Source organism: Schistocerca serialis, chromosome 9 (genome assembly GCF_023864345.2).
Source record: "Schistocerca serialis cubense isolate TAMUIC-IGC-003099 chromosome 9, iqSchSeri2.2, whole genome shotgun sequence".
NCBI classification, from domain to species: Eukaryota; Metazoa; Arthropoda; class Insecta; order Orthoptera; family Acrididae; genus Schistocerca; species Schistocerca serialis.
In genome coordinates, this window is record NC_064646.1 from 456,733,268 (window position 1) to 456,756,700 (window position 23,433).

General features: G+C 46.2%; 1 protein-coding gene across 1 annotated transcript; it reads right to left on the reverse strand.

The window, feature by feature from the left end:
• Positions 1-17,026: 17,026 nt before the first annotated feature.
• On the reverse strand, positions 17,027-19,025 carry LOC126419706 (translation initiation factor IF-2-like). The gene is made up of 2 exons (XM_050086888.1): positions 18,268-19,025; positions 17,027-17,543 (listed from the first exon to the last, which is right to left on the reverse strand). The coding sequence occupies exons 1-2, from the start codon at positions 19,023-19,025 to the stop codon at positions 17,027-17,029; spliced, it is 1,275 nt and encodes a 424-aa protein (XP_049942845.1).
• Positions 19,026-23,433: the final 4,408 nt, after the last annotated feature.

The window sequence follows — 23,433 nt, forward strand, 5'->3', positions numbered from 1 at the left end:
TCTTTGAGGGCAGAGAACAGAGTTCCATTGCAGAGAGCTGTGTATTCATTTATTACTGTAGCCAAAGTTTCCAGCTGTTCGGTGACTCGATTTGCCTCTTCCTCACTACGAGAGACCGGTTAACACGCCGCTGAGCTTTTCAGTCTCAGCTGTGGAGGTTCACACAACCAGTCTTTAAAAGTCCCTAGTAGTCTTTTATTTTATTTCATCTTTAGTAACATTCAGTTCATCTTCAAGTATAGCTTGCAACGCCGACAGGTCGAAGGCAGACGTTGCCATTCGAACCAGAAAGTGCGTCACCGGCGGTTGTGGGTTCTACCTCTGTTCCCGCTAGGGCTGTTGATAATACACTCCTGAAAATTGAAATAAGAACACCGTGAATTCATTGTCCCAGGAAGGGGAAACTTTATTGACACATTCCTGGGGTCAGATACATCACATGATCACACTGACAGAACCACAGGCACATAGACACAGGTAACAAAGCATGCACAATGTCGGCACTAGTACAGTGTATATCCACCTTTCGCAGCAATGCAGGCTGCTATTCTCCCATGGAGACGATCGTAGAGATGCTGGATGTAGTCCTGTGGAACGGCTTGCCATGCCATTTCCACCTGGCGCCTCAGTTGGATCAGCGTTCGTGCTGGACGTGCAGACCGCGTGAGACGACGCTTCATCCAGTCCCAAACATGCTCAATGGGGGACAGATCCGGAGATCTTGCTGGCCAGGGTAGTTGACTTACACCTTCTAGAGCACGTTGGGTGGCACGGGATACATGCGGACGTGCATTGTTCTGTTGGAACAGCAAGTTCCCTTGCCGGTCTAGGAATGGTAGAACGATGGGTTCGATGACGGTTTGGATGTACCGTGCACTATTCAGTGTCCCCTCGACGATCACCAGTGGTGTACGGCCAGTGTAGGAGATCGCTCCCCACACCATGATGCCGGGTGTTGGCCCTGTGTGCCTCGGTCGTATGCAGTCCTGATTGTGGCGCTCACCTGCACGGCGCCAAACACGCATACGACCATCATTGGCACCAAGGCAGAAGCGACTCTCATCGCTGAAGACGACACGTCTCCATTCGTCCCTCCATTCACGCCTGTCGCGACACCACTGGAGGCGGGCTGCACGATGTTGGGGCGTGAGCGGAAGACGGCCTAACGGTGTGCGGGACCGTAGCCCAGCTTCATGGAGACGGTTGCGAATGGTCCTCGCCGATACCCCAGGAGCAACAGTGTCCCTAATTTGCTGGGAAGTGGCGGTGCGGTCCCCTACGGCATTGCGTAGGATCCTACGGTCTTGGCGTGCGTCGCTGCGGTCCGGTCCCAGGTCGACGGGCACGTGCACCTTCCGCCGACCACTGGCGACAACATCGATGTACTGTGGAGACCTCACGCCCCACGTGTTGAGCAATTCGGCGGTACGTCCACCCGGCCTCCCGCATGCCCACTATATGTCCTCGCTCAAAGTCCGTCAACTGCACATACGGTTCACGTCCACGCTGTCGCGGCATGCTACCAGTGTTAAAGACTGCGATGGAGCTCCGTAGGCCACGGCAAACTGGCTGACACTGACGGCGGCGGTGCACAAATGCTGCGCAGCTAGCGCCATTCGACGGCCAACACCGCGGTTCCTGGTGTGTCCGCTGTGCCGTGCGTGTGATCATTGCTTGTACAGCCCTCTCGCAGTGTCCGGAGCAAGTATGGTGGGTCTGACACACCGGTGTCAATGTCTTCTTTTTTCCATTTCCAGGAGTGTATATCGTTACTTTTCAAAAAATATCGACTACGTCGGCGGTATACTTTTAACCGACATATCGATATCGAAATGTAAATATCGAGTAACGATATGTTTATTTTTTATATTATATTTTATCGCAATTTTCGATAAATATTTGAAATTGTTCTTTTGAAATTGTAGTTGAACATAATTTTACTTTCATTGTTTGAAGGAGTCTTACTACTTTTTGAACTTTCATCGCGTTCAATCTTTCCTTTGACTCTGTGAAGCAAGTATATAGGTGGCACTAAGTAGTAGCCCGGCTGGAGTGGGTGATGGAATGACAAGACTTCTAATGTGAAGAAATACCACACTAGCTCATTTAAAAAAAAAAAAAAAAAAAAAAACAATTTTTAACCCAAGTAGTGTGCTATTGTTTCACATTGTCATTCTTCAAAAGCAGTTGCTGAAAATGATGACGAAAAATCTAAATGCTGACGTAATCGGCGCTCGGTGCTACCAACAGAAACTGCAACGTTTAACTCCAACGCGCAATCTTGACACTACAACTGCTAGTTCGCTGACGTTTGCAGAAATGAAAAAACGGGAAAGTCGACATGAAGTGTTGCGGACAGACATGCAGTTACCATTGTTAGCAAAGTGGAGATCGCCAAAGCGTGAACGTGCATAGTTTTCATCCCATGTAGGCTTCCACGGCCGGCGTCTTCATCAGTAAACACTTCCCGGCTAAATTGCCGTGGTAGATCTGTAGAACATAGTTTTCCTTCCAATTCTTGCTCTAAGGGAGGTAGGCAGGGTGCTAGCTTGTTGATGTGCAGAGTATCTAATAATTTATCAATATTTAAATATACAGCTCTAAAACCGGCAGTATATTTACAATGTGCAGCTGATATTTTTATAGGCCGGTACGCTGGTGCTTTTCCGTCGATATATCGATACTTCCTTCGACGTACCGTGGGCCGATAGTGATACTATTTTAAATATCGATATATCGGATTCGCGATATTTTTAAAAATATTAACAGTCATGGTATAGTCTATCTCTGAACTCAAGAGCGAGAAGCGCTTTGGGTGGTGCAAGGTGGCCTTTCCTAGAAAGACCCTGCCATTGGCCTACAGGGGCACCCAAGGTCAGTTATCCGTTGCCTTTGCAGCGGTGTATGTCGGCGTGCGGTGATACACGTCGTTTCTATTCGTGGCATCTTAGTTGGCAGCGTCAGTCAATTAGCTTCGTATACTTACTGATATACTTCGATATCCGGAACTAATGAATAATCGCCCTGCATTGCAAGAAAAATAGCAGAATATGAAGAACAGGAGGCATTTGCGGAGTAACGTGGCGTGCGTTAAAGAGGCGAAACAAAAAGAACTGCTGGCTAATATTACCTGTCCCAATGAAAGGGCTGCAGTTTACGCACATGTCAGTCTCGCCACAATAGGACACAAACCAAGGAAAGCGAAAATAAATCCCATAGTTTACTGGGATCGCGACAAAGGAAAACAAGTAATTTTTGGAGGGAACCCATCGTTACAGTCAGTTTCACAAAATCGGTCTTTGGTCAAATGATAGAGGGCTTTTACATAAATCAAAAAATAATGCTGTCATTACGGAAATTATTTTTGTTTTACGCCAAAAAGTAAATTTTCTCATTATTCCTTGGCAGCAAGTTGTTTTACACGAGACGCTGTGTGTGAAATGAGATTTACCTAGGAAAGATCTGTAAGTAAACGAAAGATTCTTGTAAAGAAAACGGATGTAATTGACTGACGATGGTAGTTCCTGATCCAATTGAGGAAATTAAGGGAGCTAGGCAGAAACGTCTTTTATTCTGATAAAACTCGAGTGGATAGTACCATTATTTATAGAAAATATTGGCATGATCCTGGCGCTGATGGCATTGTGGACAATGTTTGTGGAAACAATGGGATTATGGTGGTCAATATTGGATCAAAAGATGGGTTTTTACCCAACGCATTTACAAAGCGGAATATGCAGCAGAGAATTACCGTGGGCAAATAAACTACAAACATTTTTCAAATCGGATATCGACTAAAGTAATTCCGAATCTGCCATCGAACTGTGTTATTGTTACGGACAACGCTTCATGCCACAATAAGGAGTGTAAAAAGCTCCAACTAGGTCCTCGAAAAAAAGAGAAATGATTGAGTGACTATTAAAGAATAAGGAGGACGCTGATTTATCAGTGAGGGAAACAAAATTATTTGATTTAATTATACAACATAAGCTGCATTTTCTGAGTTTCCGTTTTTTTTATTCCAAACTAACCGAAAACAGCATACACAAACACTTGTCCCAGTTGTTACAGTTTTTGAAACGAAAAGTCAAGACTACTGGAGTGGATTCGGCCTCCACGTAGAGAAACGTCAGTAATACCGTCCTTAATCCAGTACTCTCAAGACATACTAGACGCCATAGTTATTAATTTAGAAAGCGACGACGACGACGACGACGAGGAGGACAATAAGGTCAGTGACACTGTTGATGATGACCTGTATTCACTATTTACATACATCGCATTTTAATTTCTTAAAAAATACATTGTGTATGCTTTCAAACCCGACTGTGTTCATACACTGTAAAGTTTCGTTTAGTAGAAACGTACTACATGGAAGTAAAAGTATTAAATAGTTTTCCAAAATAAAGGAGGTAAAATGTGATCCAAAGCAATAAATACCTTTATCACTAGTAGTACAAAACCAGCAATAATTTAAGAACTTCGTGGTAAAATTAATTAATTTTTCGCTAGTAGAATGTGACTCAATCGCGTAAAACCTCTGATGTTTATGCAACGACAGCACTTGAATGTATTCTGTCACTAAATCTCTATGTCGGTTACTATTCACCTGATTCTAAGACATATTGCATAAAACATGTACGTAATAGCTGTCCTAAACACTGCTGAAATTTCCTTCGAAACGTGTACACCGATTATAGACTTCTATGCAAAAAGCTTGACATACTATGTGCGTTCACATATTCATTTTTATTTTATGGTAAGAACTTTATTTTTAAGTGAATAACATTGCTGTAGATTAACAAAAAAATGGTTCAAATGGCTCTGAGCACTATGGGACTTAACATCTTAGGTCATCAGCCCCCTAGAACTTAGAACTACTTAAACCTAACTAACCTAAGGACATCACACACATCCATGCCCGAGGCAGGATTCGAACCTGCGACCGTAGCAGTCCCGCGGTTCTGGACTGCAGCACCTAGAACCGTGTAGATTAACAATCACCATTACATACTATACACTTATGCCAGTACTTTTTCCAATTCCCGAAACACTTTTGGAACTGTTTCTTGGGGATAAATTACAGATCTCTTAACTATCCATTTTTAATTTCCTCCATGCATGTAAAACCGCTGCCCTTTAAGGCCTGCTTTGAAATGTTTGTTTTGTGTCCTTGTTTTAGTCGTAGCAGACTCACCAAAGGCAATATTTAACATTTCTAAAAATTTTATACTTCATTCCATTCTTATAACAAAATTTACATACAAAACAAATAATTATTGATACTACGGAAACACATGTAACCTTCTTGACAGCTGAAAAGACTAAATACCCAATATGCATAACATTGTACAGATTCTTTTTACGCATGTTTACGAAGACAGTGACAAAAAAGTAGTGCGGATCAGATTAATACAAACACGCGAAATTATAAATTTCTCGCACTTCAAAGAAAATTTATACCTTCTCATAGAGAAACAAAGTAAGAATAAGCTTTATATTCTACAGATTGATTGCACGATACCGGGTTCGTTTTACGAATAGCTGTAGAGGAATGTACATTCACATGAACAGGCATTCGGTTCTCTGTTTATAGTACAACCTGACTTACGTTCCTATATTAATATTATTTACTCTGTAACGTTGTTTCGGAGGAAGCTATCGTTTTTTATCTTCCTTATGGTCTTAACGCATTTGTCTAAAAATAAACGCTACCGGGACGTATCTGTACACGGCGTCGCCACAGATTTGAAGTGCGCGCCGCGGCAGGGTCGGCAGTACGTTGTGAAACAGCCTGTAGAAGCGCCTCGTGACGTACCTGATTAGGCAGAGTGGGGGCTCGCTAGCTCGCTCTTAAGAGTTTACCGGCAGACTATATGCCTCCCTGCGCGAGCCTTGAGATCGTGCAAGCAGGCACCACATTTTCACTGTGTGAACAACTAAAAAGACTAAATATGCTTCAACACGTACAAAAATGGAAGTCTACAGAAACCAGACAGCCATAATTACAAGTCTGCACCCGCACATAGAAACTATAATACGCAACACAATCTGCACAAACTACAGGCCAGAAACCAAGGTCTCGAAATTACACAGTCCCAACAGACAAACACAAGCCAGGCAGCTCCCAGAACGGGGTGATAACGAAAGCAACTAATGACGTCACCGAAAAAGACACAGAGGACGAACTAATCAAACTAGGGCTTGAGTTCACGAAAGTGAATAGAATCACCTCAAGAGAATACGGAAAACGCATTCGAAAGTAAGGGTCATCTCCCGTAGGAAAGAAACAATACACCAACTATTAAACAACTGCTTCAGGATTTTCCACAAGTTCCACCCAGTGGAACAATGACACGTACCACCACCGCAGTCGGCACAGTGCGTAAGATGTCACACGTTCGAGCACGCTACGGAAAACTGTAAAAACAAGCCATTGTGCAACAGATGTGGAGGGGACCAAACCTGCCAACAGGACACAAACAAACCATTCTGCGTCAACTGCAGCGGGGAGCACCTCTCGATGGACATGAACTGTAAAAAACGACCAAAAGCACCGATATCGATAGACGCCACAGCTAAGATTTTTCGTCCATTGGTTCATCTGTGCAGACAAACAGACGACAACGAAAGAGTGCGAACGATAGCGTGTGAGGACTTTCTCACAGCAACAACGCTGTCACTCCTAAATATATTACCGGACAGGAAACCCCTCGTCCTAACCACGATGAAGGACATATTCATTTCGCGACTGGAAAAGATTTTGGATGTCTTGCAAGCATGTAACTGCATCCACTTCAGTATCTGCCGGGCAGACAGCAACCAAAATGACATAAGGGAAGATAGCAATCAGACTGAAAAAAGCTAGCAAGTTCACCAGTATAAACAAGATGAACACAGAAATAGAAATGCGAATGGCTGCAATACAAAAAAAAGCCAATAATGGAACACCTAATCAAGAGGGAAGACATTCAAATCCTAGGAATGACAGAAACCGGGGTGAGGCAAGCTCCGATGAACATATTGGATTACTCATGCTGCCGTGAAGACGAGACACACAGGGTGGGCACATGGCGGCATAGCTATACTACACCACAAAAAGCTAGCGACCGTTCAATTCGAACTTCCACAGCGCTTCGACAAACATACAGTACTAGCAATAAAAGTAGCAGCGAAGACATTTAGAACAATTCACAACGCCGTTACATACGTCCCCCCACAGAGGAAATACCAAAAGATCTTTAGGACCAAGCATCATCCTCGGAGACTTTAATGCAAGGTCAATAAATTTCGGAGAAAACGGACAAACAGAAATGGCAAACAATTGGAAGAACTAATGGAGGAAGACACACACATTCTGCGAATGCCCAACACCAAACCCAATTTAATAAATCAAATAGGTTCGACACCGGACCATATACTACACACAGCAGACCTAGCAAGGCACATAGGAAATAGGAGACAGCACAGGAAGCGACCACCTCCCGCTCCTCACAACTAGCACAGCAATAAACCCAGAACGGACAAAACCGGTAACAAATACATATAAGGACAGGAAGAACATACATAAAAACAAATACGTCGCCCACATCAAGGAAAAGCTAACGGCAGCAAAGGAAGGAATTACGGACCAGCAGGAAATGGAGGAATTAAATGAACACATTACGACCGGAATTTGGGCACTAGCTTCGATAGCATCGCAAACACGTAGAATTGCGGAGGGAGTTCAATGAATTCCAGCGAACATACTTGTGCTCATAAAACAAAAAAGAAAAGTATATGCACCATTCAAACAAAACCGCGATCCAACGATAAAAAACCAATGGAACCGGATAAATCATCTTATAACTCATATAAATCATCTTATAACTGTCATCTGCTTGCTGTACAAATTGTAAATAGCCTTTCGCTCCCTGTATTTTACCCCTGCCACCTTCAGAATTGGAAAGAGAGTATTCCAATCAACATTGTCAAAAGTTTTCTCTAAGTCTACAAATGCTAGAAACGTAGGTTTGTCTTTCCTTAATCTTTCTTCTAAGATAAGTCGTAAGGTCAGTATTCCCTCACGTGTTCCAACATTACTACGGAATCCAAATTGATCTTCCCCGAGGTTGGCTTCTATCAGTTTTTCCATTCGTCTGTAAAGAATTCGCGTTAGTATTTTGCAGCTGTGACTTATTAAACTGATAGTTCGGTAATTTTCACATCTGTCAACACCTGCTTTCTTTGGGATTGGAATTATTATATTCTTCTTGAAGTCTGAGGGTATTTCTCCTGTCTCATACATCTTGCTCACCAGATGGTAGAGTTTTGTCAGAAATGGCTCTCCGAGGGCTGTCAGTAGTTCTAATGGATTGTTGTCTACTCGGGGGGCCTTGTTTCGACTCAGGTCTTTCAGTGCTCTTGTCTAACTCTTCACGCAGTATCATATCTCCCATTTCATCTTCATCTACATCCTCTTGCATTTCCATAATATTGTCCTCAAGTACATCGCCCTTGTACAGACCTTCTATATACTCCTTCCACCTTTCTGCTTTCCCTTCTTTGCTTAGAACTGGGTTTCCATCAAAGCTCTTGATATTCCTGCAAGTGGTTCTCCTTTCTCCAAAGGTCTCTTTAATTTTCCTGTAGGCAGTATCTATCTTACCCCTAGTGAGGTAAGCCTCCACATCCTTACATTTGTCCTCTAGCCATGCCTGTTTAGCCATTTTGCACTTCCTTTCATCAATTAAATCCAATATTTCTTCTGTTACCCAAGGGTTTCTACCAGCCCTCGTCTTTTTACCTATTTGATCCTCCGCTACCTTCACTATTTCATCCCTCAATGCTACCCATTCCTCTTCTACTGTATTTCTTTCCCCCATTCCTGTCAATTGTTCCCTTATGCCCTCCTTGAAACTCTGTACAACCTCTGGTTCTTTCAGTTTATCCAGGTCCCATCTCCTTAAATTCCCACCTTTTTGCAGTTTCTTCAGTTTGACCACAATCTATTGGTTATGAACTGTAGATTAAGAGTCCACATCTGCCCCTTGAAATGTCTTACAATTTAAAACCTCGTTCCTAAATCTCTGACTTACCATTATACAATCAATCTGATATCTTTTAGTATTCCAGGGTCCTTCCATGTATACAACCTTCTTTCATGATTCTTGAACCAAGTGTTAGCTATGATTAAGTTATGCTCTACACAAAACTCTACCAGGCGGCTTCCTCTTTCATTTCTGTCACCCAATCCATATTCACCTACTATGTTTCCTTATCTCCCTATTTCAGTCACCCATGACCATTAAATTTTCGTCTCCCTTCACTACCTGAATAATTTCTTTTATCTCATCATACATTTCATCAATTTCTTCATCATCTGCAGAGCTAGTTGGCATATAAACTTGTACTACTGTAGTAGGCGTGGGCTTCGTGTCTATCTTGGCCACAATAATGCGTTCACTATGCTGTTTGTAGTAGCTTACCCGCACTCCTATTTTTTTGTTCATTATTAAACCTACTCCTGCATTACCCCTATTTGATTTTGTATTTATAACCCTGTATTCACCTGACCAAAAGTCTTGTTCCTCCTGCCACCGAACTTCACTAATTCCCACTATATCTAACTTCAACCTATCCATTTCCCTTTTTAAAATTTCTAACCTACCTGCCCGATTAAGGGATCTGACATTCCACGCTCCGATCCGTAGAACACCAGTTTTCTTTCTCCTGATAATGACGTCCTCTTGAGTAGTCCCCGCCCGGAGATCCGAATGGGGGACTATTTTACCTCCGGAATATTTTACCCAAGAGGACGCCATCATCATTTAATCATACAGTAAAGCTGCATGCCCTCGTGAAAAATTACGGCTGTAGTTTCCCCTTGCTTTCAGCCGTTCGCAGTACCAGAACAGCAAGGCCATTTTGATAAGTGTTACAAGGCCCGATCAGTCAACCATCCAGACTGTTGCCCCTGCAACTACTGAAAAGGCTGCTGCCCCTGCAACTACTGAAAAGACTGCTGCCCCTCTTCAGGAACGACACGTTTGTCTGGCCTCTCAACAGATACCCCTCCGTTGTGGTTGCACCTACGGTACGGCCATCTGTATCGCTGAGGCACGCAAGCCTCCCCACCAACGGCAAGGTCCATGGTTCATGGGGGGGAGGTTTTGGATATAGTTAAGTAGGTAATTCCCCCCACCCCGCAAAAAAGTCATGTAATATCTTGTATAAACACCTTTTATTCACCTGACACGTTCCACATCATTATTGTCATCTATGGAACAAGTACTATTCTGATCTAATCTAGAATATCGTCGGAGAAGAAACAATACCGCGTAAGTAGCAAAATAAGATTTTTACACGAGAGACAAAAAACTGTCTAAAATGCCTAATACCGGGTGATCAAACAGTCAGTATAAATGTGTAAACTGAATAAATCACGGAATAATGTAGATAGAGAGGTACAAATTGACACATATGCTTGGAATGACATGGGGTTTTATTAGAACCAAAAAATACAAAAGCTCAAAAAATGTCCGACAGATGGCGCTTCATCTGATCAGAATAGCAATAATTAGCATGACAAAGTAAGACAAAGCAAAGATGATGTTCTTTACAGGAAATGCTCAATATGTCTACCATCATTCCTCAACAATAGCTGTAGTCGAGGAATAATGTTGTGAACAGCACTGTAAAGCATGTCCGGAGTTATGGTGAGGCATTGGCGTCGGATATTGTCTTTCAGTATCCCTAGAGATGTCGGTCGATCACGATACACTTGCGACTTCAGGTAACCCCAAAGCCAGTAATCGCACGGACTGAGGTCTGGGGACCTGGGAGGCCAAGCATGACGAAAGTGGCAGCTGAGCACACGATCATCACCAAACGACGTGCTCAAGAGATCCTTCACGCGTCTAGCAATACTTTTTTTTTGCTCTAATAAAACCCCATGTCATTCCATGCATGTGTGTCAATTTTTACCTCTCTATCTACATTATACCGTGGTTTATTAAGTTTTCAAATTTATACTGATTTTTTGATCACCCGGTACATTTCACAGCGGCGCTAAATTTAAATCGTAGCACTACAAGGAAGTATTGAATCAAATAAAAATGTGAAACAAAAAAAAAATACGCTTTAGAAAGCTTAATTACGGCAGATACGCGGAATTGTCTTGGTATTTATGCCATGATCTGCTACTTACGCAGTATTTGTTTGTCAGTCTCCCGGCACGACTTGGCACATTTACGTTGGTATTTGGTAGTAAGAACACGTTTTGGAGTATTAATCACTTTTATCGAAAGACTTCATAGAAACATTTTAAATAAATATACTGTTTACATAGTTGCAATAATGTCTGCACATTTCTTGAAGAAAAATCCTAAACGTCGCTCAAAACAGCAACAGAGAATTACCCTGCACTGACACTCGTCACACAGTTACCTCCGCGATAATTTTCATTCATAAGGAATGTTGTCAGAATAACTATGGCAATCTTTAGGAAGAACAGATTTAAGTTGTTGTAAATGATCCCATTTGGATTTCTTGGCCGGCCGGGGTGGCCGAGCGGTTCTAGGCGCTATAGTCTGGAACCGCGCGACCGCTACGGTCACAGGTTCGAATCCTGCCTCGTGCATGGGTGTGTGTGATGTCCTTAGGTTAGTTAGGTCTAAGTAGTTCTAAGTTCTAGGGGACTGATGACCTGAAAAGTTAAGTCCCTTAGTGCTCCGAGCCATTTGAACCATTTTTCTTTTATTTCTTGATTTCGGGAAGCAAACATTTCCAAGAATTTTCCTCGGACGCCTCGGTAATTCTTGCCATACCTTGTTGAAAGAGCACTTGTAGTACATAATACCATTTGGGCGGTACTGTAGCGCCCTCAGATCGGTAACTGTAGGCTCATTTTTTTACAGCTCTTCCAGGCCTAATTGAGTCTGAGTCGTATAGCCACAAACTTTTCTCTGCGTAGTTGAAGAAAAAGGAATAATCTAGGTAATGGACTTCGCATGGCTGTGGCTTTTTTCTTGCTTCTTTAGATATCATAGCGTATTGGCTAGGAAGTGTAACTTTACGTCCTTTAAGCTTGCACTCAATGGAACTGTAAACTGAGTCACATCCCATCTGAGTATGGCCTTTCTCCAAAAACTTTTGTGTAATCATTACTCCAGTATCAATTGCTAATCTTAAAAGAGCATTTGATAATATCACATTTCTGTTCTGATATATGCAGCCGTCAGAATACAGAATGACTTTAACGGGATTTTCCTTAATCGTTCTGGATTGGATGTCCACGATCCATGAGGCAAAACATGATGCAACTAAAGCACCTTGCGTTTCATCGAACCAGTAACATACTGCATCACGACTTACTAAATTATACATTGTAAAGTTATGAACAGCTAACTTTGTTTTATAAAAACTGCACTTGCACTTAAAAATGGAGCTACTTTCACGGCCTGTAAGTCCATGGTGTACAACGAGCAAAGCTTCTGCTGGGTTTCTTTCTTGTCAGCATCTTTTTGCATCCTTGCCTGCTCTTTCCGTTCTGTGTGTTGCTTCCACACGTCTTCACTCAAGTTACCAAGCCTGTTAACTACAAGCAGCCGCGGTGGTCTCGCGGTTCTAGGCGCGCAGTCCGGAACCGTGCGACTGCTACGGTCGCAGGTTCGAATCCTGCCTCGGGCATGGATGTGTGTGATGTCCTTAGGTTAGTTAGGTTTAAGTAGTTCTAAGTTCTAGGGGACAGATAACCACAGCAGTTGAGTCCCATAGTGCTCAGAGCCATTTGAACCATATTTTTTTTTGTTTTTGTTTTTTGTTAACTACAACACAAGTCGCACTGGTCTTTCTTGGGGGAAAATAAGCTAATATTACCATCATCTAAAATCGAGTTAAAGGTAGCCCGACTTAGTGGTGAAATCTTCTCCACATGACATTTTTCCACGTTGAGTCCATGCAGCCGTTGTATGGATTGTAGAATAGGCTCAAGGTACAACTTGGAGGAGGATTTTCTTCAGTAATGCGACGGACTGTTCATTCTTTAATCCCAAGAGTATTGAGGAACATTTTTTTTTCATACTTTATGTTTCCCCAGCTCGTTTTTCAAACAATAAATGAGCGTCCCTTTTCTCCTGGATTCGCTAATGTTCTTCCCTGGACGTTTGATTGTAATTACGTCTACAAGGTTGATAACGTAAACCTTTCTCTGATACCATGACATCGTTTCCCAAAATGTGTTAAATACTGCCTGCCTATCATCAGCAGAAAACTGATGACACTTACTTTGAACGGATTTCTGGCACATCTTTGAAGCACGTAATGGGTCTAATTTTCGTGCCTCTCTTGGAGTATCATTAGTGATTTTACTAATTCGACATCTTTTGTATCCAATATTCGCCTGTCCACGCATTCTCAGAATTTTATTGGCATTTTTCTTCCAATCTTCAGGATGTGGTTTAGACTCCCGTTTTCTGTCACTGCTTACATCACCATAGAATTCTTCGCCTTCACTGTCAGCATCATTATTGCTCCCGCGATCTTCCGATAATTTATCCAGAGTGTTTGGCAAACAGTGAGCACCATCGCATAGCAATGAGTGTGAAGTACTGTCGTCTCTAGTGGAAACAGTGACTGTGGTTTCATTTTGAGTATTGTTGGATACATCCACTGAAGTTTCTAGACGGAAAAATATTTATATATTCATTTAAGCGGACAAAGATGAGATGTATTCATGAGAACGACGGCATCAGTATTACTATTAACAATAATCCCAAGAAAATTTACCTGCGTCATTAGATGTTGCAGGATCACTAACCGAGAACACTATTTACTAAATTAATTCTTCTTCGGTAAATGTAACTTCAGCGTTACGACTTTTTTCGCCTGTTGTTTGTTCTGCATTTACGGGAGATCCTACAAGAAAGTGGACAGTGTAGAAATCTTTGTCAGAAATGAATAAAGCACAGAACGAGTGCAGTGGAGGCGTTCTATTTTATATCACAATAAGACACTTGCGGTGCTACTAACACTCAAAGGTGAATAATAGCAGCAAATAAATTGTTTTATTAATCACTCACTCTCAGGAACGATTCTCCGCTTTCATAAGGTGACTTCAGCTGAGAAAAAATTTCCTCTTCATTAAAAAGACATCTATATCGCTGTCCATTATCACGAATGAAGCTACAAGCATGGAACCACTTTCGAGCACTGTTAAATACGCAATAAGGCAGTAACTATGTGCTCTCTCTCGCTCTCACTCTAAAACTCTGGCTGCATATGCCAGGTGTGTGGGCAGTTTAAGCAGCGGAGCTGCTGTTCCTGCGTTGACCTCTTTGGGGTGCAGTGGGACCTAACGTGTTAAGCTGTCCTCACTGGGTGTCGTTGATTGTGACGCCCTTTGTTTCTATATCGGGCTGCAAGAGAATACTACTATCGCAGTAGGTCGGGCCAACGTGTTGTTGGCCTGTGGTGGACCTGTTGGCCCAGACCACGAATCAGGCGGCTGCCAGAGTGTTCTGTATTGCTGTAGAACACTCTGGCGATTTGCCGGAAGCCATCCCGCAGGAAAGGGATGCCAGCTTCCTCGTGTAGCAGCCTCGTCGGGTAGCGAGGCGGCTTGTGGAGCGCAAGTCGCAGCGCCCTGTTATGCACGCGTTGGAGCGTCGCAATGTGCGTCGCTGCCTCGTTACCCCACACCACAGCCGCGTATTCCAGTACCGGCCGGACAAGGGACAGATACATGGTGAGGCCGTGGCGTGAAGGAAGTGTCGATGAAGGATTGAGCTGTGGGTAAAGCGCACGAGGCGCCCCACTGACCGCCCTCTGACGTCTCGGACGTGTGGCAGCCACGTCAGGTGGCTGTCCAACGTCACCCCGAGGTATTTGCCGGTCCGCAACCGTGGGATGGGGCCCCCCATGATCGTGACCGGCGGTAGGTCCGGTGGCAGCCTCTTCCTGCTGAAGACGGCAGCCTGACTCTTCGCAGCGTTGAACTTCAAGCGCCATTTCGTGGACCAAGCATCCAGGACGTCACATCCGAGCTGGAGGCGGCGGCGCATCTCGGCCGCGTTCATGCTGCGGGTGAACAACGCCGTGTCGTCGGCATAAAGTGCCAACTCCACGCGTCCCACCCGCAGGGCGTCGGCGGTGTACAGGGAGTACAGCAGGGGGCCGAGGACCGACCCCTGCGGTACTCCCGCTATAATCTGCCGGTCGGTGGAAGTGCCTCCATCTGCTCGGACGTGAATTGTGCGTCCCGAGAGATACGAGCGCAGCAGGACCACGTGCGACGTCGGTACCCCGTGCGCAAAAAGTTTGTACACGAGGCCGTCGTGCCACACGAAGGCCTTGGAGACGTCGAGAAGCACCGCCCCTAGGTACTCCCGCGTCTCCAGCGCTCGCATCGCCTGCTCCACGATACGAAACAGCTGCTGCGTGGGTGGCCGCTCCGGAACCCAAACTGCTCCTCGGGAATGAGTTGCTGTTCCGTCACGTGGCGCAGCAGCCGCTCCACGTACAACCTCTCAAACACTTTTGAGAGGGACGGGAGCAGACTGATCGGCCGGTAGTTAGCTGCCTGGCGTGGATCCTTGCCGCTCTTGGGGATGGCAACAACTTCCGCGTGTTTCCACGCGGAAGGGAAGGTCCCAGAGCGGCGGTAGCATCCTCAACAGGCAGTTGGTGACACCATCCGTGCCACCCGCCTTCTTCGGCTTGAGTCGACGGAGCTGCAGATCCACTTCATCACCTGTGATTTGCTCAATCGAGTCGTTTTCCTCCCGTGCAGCGAGGAAAACCGGTAGGCGGTCCTCCACCAGACGGACGTGGTCGGGATCGACCACACCATCAGCGGGTTGAAAATTTTCCGCGAACGTGTCCGCGAGGATGCTGGCTTTCGCATCTGGCTCGCAGACTACGTTCGCACCCGTATGGAGAGGCGGGACTCGCTGGCGACGACGAAGGAAACGCTTGGCAGTCCGCCAAGCACTACCATCTGTCGTTGTTAGGGTGGCCACCAGGCCCGCCCAGTCCCGATTTCGATGTTCGTCGATGGCGGCCCGAATCTCGCGCCGCGCCCTGTTGAGGCGGCGCTTCGTGTCTGGCAGCCGTGTGAGCTGCCACTCCCGGAAGAGGCGATTCTTGTTTGTGATCGCCTCTAGGATGTGCGGCGGGAGTTGGCGCGAAATCTCTCGCGGGCGTCCCGGCCGCCCGGGGGTGGCCGCCTCCGCTGCAGCCAGTGTGTGCCGCGTAAAGAAGGCCAACGCTTCGTCAGCCTCTTGCACAGCGGGAATGGGGTGCGCCCTCGAGGCGGTCTAGGACCTAGTCACGGAAGCGTGCCTCGTCTATGCCACGGAAGTTGTGGCGCTCGGACGGCATAGATGCACCGATGACGTCCATGTCGAAGACCACCGGGAGGTGATCGGACGACATGGCGCATCTAACGGTGGCAGATGTGAAGTGCCCAACACCTTTGAGCACGGCGATGTCGAGCACATCTGACTGGCCGCGATGGGGGAAGACGGTGTGATCGTAAGGCCCCAGTACTATCGCGCCATACCGTTGTGCGGCGCGAAGGAGGTGGCGGCGGCCGCTGGCGGTGGTGATGCGGGAGTTCATTGCGGGTGACTTGAATGCCAAGCACCCGCAATGGAAGACTTTCCCGCGCAGTGCCAGCAGGGCGTCGACGTCAGCCTCCTGAAGCAGTCCCCTCGGCGGCCTGTAGGCCGCAACGAAGGTGATGACCCCCGCCGTCGTAGTGACAGCCGCCCCAGTGGCCTCCATTGCAGCGAGGGGCGGTAGCTGAACGTCATGATGTTTCAGGGACGCCTTGATATAGATAGCCGTCCCGCCGCCGTGGGTCAACCTGTCGGTGCGGTAGCACCGATAGTTGGCCACCTTCACATGTATTCCCGGCTTCAGGAAGGTCTCGCACACGAGGCAGATGTCAATTGCCTCGTCGCGCAAGAACTCCCTGAATTCCCCTTGTTGGGGGACCAAACTGTTTGCATTGAATGCGCAAACGGTGAGGCCATGGATATGGTGATTATCCATGGCGCGGTGGAGTTGCAACGCCGGCCTGAAGGGCCGACGTGACCGCGGTGACGAGCACCGGGAGTTGCTCGAGCAGCCGGCTCAACGACCGGAAGAGCGATCGGAGCTCGGCTGCGTCGGCGGCCGAGGGGGCGGTGGGGGCCGCTGGGGCGGTCTCCGCCACTGGGGCGGCCGGTTGCGACTGCCGTCGAGCATCGGCAGCCGGTCGCGGTTGCGGCGCAGCACGAGGTGCCGTCCTCTGCAGCGACAGAGTGTCGTCGGCAGTCCGTTGTGCAGCGGCAGGGGTGGCCCGGCCTGCGCGCCGGCGACGCCTGCGCGTGGCGGCAACTCGCGCGCTCTGCGTGGGCGCGGGGGTTGCCACCCCCACGGGCGAAGCCGTGGACGGCGCGGTCGGGTGCTGCGTCTCGCCCGCCACCTGTTCCGAACTTCGGGTGGTGGAGGCTGATGATGGTGGCGGCAGCAAAGCTGGTGGACGGGTGCACCTTACGAGAAGGAGCAGCCCCTCCCCTCTGTCGATTTCGGCCCCTTTTAAAGGCCGAACAGCCTCTGTAGCTGGCAACGTGCGTGCCGCCGCAGTTGCAGCACGTCGGCTTTTCTTCCCGAACAAGCCCGCAGGACTTGCTCTCGTGCTGCCCCGCGCACTTGACGCAGCGGGGCAACATGGAGCAGTAGCGGGAGACGTAGTCGAGCCTCTGGCAGGAAAAGCACTGGGCCCTCTTGCCTTTGGCCCGGAGAAGTTCCACCGCGACCTTGACCCGGCCGACCCGCTGTACCTGGAAAATCTTCCGATTTTCCAGGCTGTCAACGAGGACAACCTGGTACAGCGGCATGTCGCGGTGTGTGCGTGGAGACTTCATCAATCCGGTGGATCGGATGCCGAAGCCCATGTCCTCTAGCTCCTCTCGAAGGTAGTCCCCACCAAACTTGAGGGGAAGGTGGCGGAATACCACCTTCAGAAGTTTGAGCGGCTCGGAGGGGTGCGCGTAGCACGGGAGGCCATCTTTGCGGATGGCGTCCATCACCGCGCGGTACTCCTCGTTGGACGACACTGTGACCTTGTAGAGGTCACGGCCAGCGTTCTTGACAGCGGCGGACGTGGCCACCCTGTCCAGTTTGTGCTGGAACTACTTGTACTCGCCGGCCCATTGGATGACGATAGGCGGCGGCTTCTTCTGGGCCGGCGCCAGAGGCGCGGCGCCGTCCTCCATCGCATCGACGCTGGCGCCCGCAAACGTGTTGGCGGTCGGCAGCGGGGTCGGTTGCTGCAGCGCAGCGGCCCTGGCAGTGTGCCGCCGGGGTGGGGCGACAAAACCATCCTCGTCCGGCTGCCGGGAGGCGGCAGGTGAACGAGTGGGCCGCCGCGTTTTCTTCGTCGATCTCTGCGTGGCGGTGCTCCGGGAGGAGCCCGCGATAGTCATCCCAGACTGTGTGGTGGAGGTGCGGGAGGCCCTGGCTGCCTTCTTCCGCGGCCTCGCTGCTTCATATGTCTGAGAGGGAGTGTCTGAATCGTCATGCGTCACAGCCCGGCGCTTTCTGGGCGCGCGGGCAGCGTCAAGGTCGGTGTGACGGCGCTCTGACTCGGCAATCGCCTCAGCCAGGTCGATGTCCTCCATCTCGGTGGCCGCAGCTAGCGCAGCCACGGGCTCTTCTTGTGTCTCTGGAGCCAGGGGGGCAACCGGGGGCACATCGACCTCTTGAATGGTCGAGGCCAGCGGCGCAACTCCCGCCGAGGCCGCGACCACAAACTCGTGCGATGCGGCCGGGGGGGCTCTCGGTGGCACACCCGACACCTGCTGCCTCGTGTGCGGTAGAGCGGCAGCCTTCTGAGTGTTACAGAAGGCGAGTATAGCCGCCTCGTCGTCCTCTCGACCAGAGTAGGAGCCCCCGTGGGCGAGTTTGTTTATAAGAATGAACACCCGATCACGAGAGTGCGCGTCAGAATTCGAAGAGTCAATCCTGTCATCGTCAGTTGTCGAAAGCCGGTTCGTCATAAGTGGGGGGCCGGATGGGGCCGCCACCGGGATCAATTCAGTCGCCTGAGCTGGCCCCGACGGACGGCGATCCGCCACAGCCTTCGCAAGTAAAGCGTCCTCTCTCATTGACATCTCGAACAGCACTGCGTCGCGTGACTATGTGCTGTGGCTGCGCGCGCTTTTGTATTTACGCGGCATTGTTTACAGTATCCATAGATTGTTGATAAGCGGTATTTAATTCTCTACCGTTCCGCGGTATTGTCATATATTTATTTGCTGTGTCACATACGCAGTATTGTTTTAGATAATTTTTTATGGTAAATAATTAAAAGTTCGTCATTATGACGTTAAGGGCAGATGTGCGTATGGTCAACGACATCATCTGACTGAAAACGAAAAATCGCCAATTTGTCGTAACGCAACGTAGCCGAATTAACCCTGGTGAGGTGATATTTTTGTAACTCAACTGGTGAGTTTGGGTTATAGTTACCCAATAATTTCCATGGCCCTCATACTTCAATGTTGAAGGAGAACTGAAAAGTTTCTACATACATTGCAAAAGTAACTTTTATTGACATCTCTGAACAACTTTTGGCAGCCGAAAATTATTTACAGTGAACAGAATAGACAATTTTTCAAATATATGTAAGTCCATAACAAATTTTGCAACATGTCACGAAATACATATATCTGCAAATTTTTTATAAACAAATAAACCAAATTTGAATATTACAGTATAAAGCAACAATGAAACTTTGTAATAACTTGTTTCAAAAAAATGTGCTTTTATACACAGAAGAATTGGCAAGCCATTACTCTACGCAATTTCGGCATACAGGAATCGTGCGGGTTCTGCAAATCGGTACGTTGCAGCTGTTGCAGACCTTTCTCGTGTTTCTGTCAGAGCCTGGTGGGCACTTCTTACACCTCACTTGTTTGTGCAAGTCTCGTCTGGCTTCACATGGAACTGGTATCTTGAGAATTCTGCTGATGTTTAGCCGCAATTCACGGGGCAAATGGTCGTTTTGAAGTCGACGATTGAGATGAGGGTCTACGAGTTCCTTGGCAAGATTTTTGATGTATTCCAATCTCGTTAGCTCTGGATTCCCTGGAAATCGACGGTAGGTAACATAGGTATTCACTAGGCTAATGTTCATTAGAGTGAAAAATATGGCTGATGGCCATCGTCTTGTGCGTCGACTTCTTGAGTATATCGTGCATTTCTCATCTAAGGCGTCGACCCCACCTTTTGTGTTGTTATAAAAGGCAATGATTTCTGGTTTCTGGATCAGTTGACTGGGTATGGTGCATTGAGGATACGAGTAGGATGGCCTTGCCTTTCTTTGGTACGTAAGAGAGTACCGTTGTCTCCTTTGTGAAACCATAGAGAGCTTTTCCTACTTCTTTCCCTGGCAGGTAAAAATTCTTTCGGTATTTTTTGTTTATTTTTTCACAGTGTTCCTACGTATGTCAAGCCCCTTTACGTAGTTCCTGTACGAGGGCAATGGACGAAAACCAATTGTCTGCTGTGATATTACGGTTACTTCCGATATGGGTTTGGTCAGTTGCAACACTGCTTGAGTTGGCTTGGAAAATTTCTTCTCATCAGTGAGTATTCTGCCATCAGTATCCTTTCCGGAGTAAATGTAGGCGTTTAGCAAGTAGTGAGTTTTTGCATCTGCCAAAGCCATTATTTTGAGTCCATATTTTCTAGGTTTGCTGGGGATATACATTTTAAAGCAGCATCGACCACGATAGCCCACGAACATTTCGTCAATGCAAGCGTACATACCAACTGAGTAACTAGCCATACAGTTTTTCATTAACTCTTGGAAAACCCATTTTATAGGAGCTGTTGCATCAAATTTTTTCCTCACATCTCTGTCTGAGGCGTCATCAAAACGTATACTGAGCAGTAACACCAAGACCCTCTTCAGTGACTTTGTACAACGAAAAATATCACGACCAGTACCGTCGGTTGCAAATATAGCTTGAAGATCTTCACTATTAGATTTGAAGATGGCTGTGAACATAAGAAGCCCCAAAAAAGCCTTGAACTCGATCACATCCAAGTCTTTGTAGTCAGCTCTTGTACCATCAGACAACTTTTCCCTTGTGAGGGCCAATTTTTTATTGGTTTGCAGAATTATTTCATTCAGTATTCTCTCACTAAAAAGTAGCGTCCAAGCAGTCTGGGGTCTACAAATCTGACCAAGGGCTTTAGCAGGGCCAATTAATCCTGGTAAATGTGAAATATTAGGTTTCCTTGTGCGAACATTCGAAGCTGGAGGTTTTTTGGACCATATGAAACGGTTCTTCCCATAATACTTCTTTCGCTCGTATTGACGACTCTGCCTTTTTGAATGGGGTTCGTTTTCATCTGATGACGATGTGTATGTTTCAAAGGAATGTGGTGGTTGTAGTGAACTTGCTGATCCAGGGACTGTAGCATTAGGTATACCATGCACTTCATTCTCAGCTTCACATACTTATTGCTCTGATTCGGTTTCATGGGCACTCTCGAAACCTTGTTCTATAACATTTTCATCCCCACTACATTCACTCTGACCCATCCAGTATAGATCTCACCCAGTCACCAAATCCAGGATCACTAGGTTTCATAGACCACCTTCTAAATGGGATGTCAGCTGAAAATCGGAAAACGAGAAAATCTCAAGGTAACTAACGTGATTATCAATAAGCCGAGTTTGAACTCGCTGCTTTGATGAGAATTGCATCCAGGGTTATTAGTTATCACAGGAAACCTGCTAGATGCCATACTACCTATAAAATAGAATACGATAATATTCCAAAAAAAGTTCCGCAACTGGTGAGGTTGATTTTATATGCGATTTTTTAAAGTTACTGGGCATTTTTAACCCAAACAACTCACCGCTCTGTTGAGTACCGCGCTTCAGGCCGACTTGCAACAAACTGACTTGAAGGTATAGGAACCCAAAATGATATACTCACGACAACCTGGTGATGTTGGGTGTCAGATACCCAGCTAAATCTTTGAAGCCCCATTATTACCAGTTACGGGTTAAATCCACCGACAGAAGGATGAACAATAGCGAAAAAACCACGCGAAACGGACTCCATGGGAGACAGCCTAATAAAACAGATACCCACATGCGGAGACAACAGACTGACTACGAACGAAAACATCAAGGACCTAATCATCAAACCACAGTTCCACCTAAATCTACCAAGATACAAATATCTATACCCACCGCAAATCACAGCAATAGCGACAGAGAAAGTACACCCCGGAAAACACAAGGAGTTAGAGACAATCACAAGAGGAAAACACCTACCGGAGCACCTGCAAAGTAACAACATACAGTACTAAAGAAGAAATCGTAACAGGAAAGACATGCAACACTGGCTGAGGTTTTAGGGGGTTTCCCTCAGCTGTAAGACAAATGTCAGGGTTGTGTATATCCCCCAAGCCAACAAAAATTAAGGAAAATACAAAAAAATTAATTTTGGAAAACTACTGCAGATACACGTCTCGGACATGCTTTATTAGATTCACCAGATCAGTAACAAAATAAAGCGAAATCGTGCTTTACTTTAACCTCGTACAGTTTTGCGATGGCTTCATATTACTGAAGTTGCTAAATTTCAGGCAAGATCTTTTATTGGCCGTAACTCCGTAACTAAACATTTGCGGACCAATGTTTATATGAACTTTCTTCTTTAGTTTTAGTTGTAGAATAACATATTAAAATATTTGCACATCTTTATGAATCACCCTATGTAAGAGTTCTCAGTGAAATAATGAATGCAGATCAATATTAAATTTTATTACTTGTAATTGAAGAAAGACATAATCTAAAACAGTCACATAGTTAAATAGGAATTCATTCATGCCCTCTTACAGTCGGACCTGATACGATTTCGTTACAATGAGAAGGGTAATCCTATAAAGACATCGTATTAGCATGTTACTCAGTGCTGTCCTCATACAGTTGGGTTTGGTATATGCAGGAAAATCATTATATCAGCAGCCCGGCGTTTCCACAGTGGCATAGGACAAGTAACAGGAGAAGGGAGCAAGGGATGTGATCGTTGTGGTTAAATTATAGATCAGCATGATAATTAAAATATCACCGATGAAGTTTAAACACTGGAAGAGGTCTGTGCCAGAACAAAAAATAGAGAAACTCAAAAATATCCATCGCATATACCTTCAGTGAACAATATAGATTAAACCACCACGGATACAAGCAATAGCTATGCGTTAATTTGAGTAGAGGGCCAACCACTCGCCACATGGTCACATCATGTAGCACAAAGGGCAATGAGTCTGTCTCACTCGTTATTTCCACACGCATATTATGAAAAAGTAAATGAAAGATGCTAAAGGCGGTACTACAACTTTAAGGGCAGAAGTCCTTGCATGAAAAATGGCTGACTTCGT

What these genes read in the sequence shown, in the direction of transcription:
- LOC126419706 (XM_050086888.1), bottom strand. Translation starts at nt 19,025, where the DNA reads ATGACGAACCGGCTTTCGACAACTGACGATGACAGGATTGACTCTTCG. An exon ending in CCGCTGCCGACCGCCAACAC is followed by an intron (nt 17,544 to 18,267) that starts GTTTGCGGGCGC and finishes CGAAATCGACAG; the next exon opens with AGGGGAGGGGCTGCTCCTTC.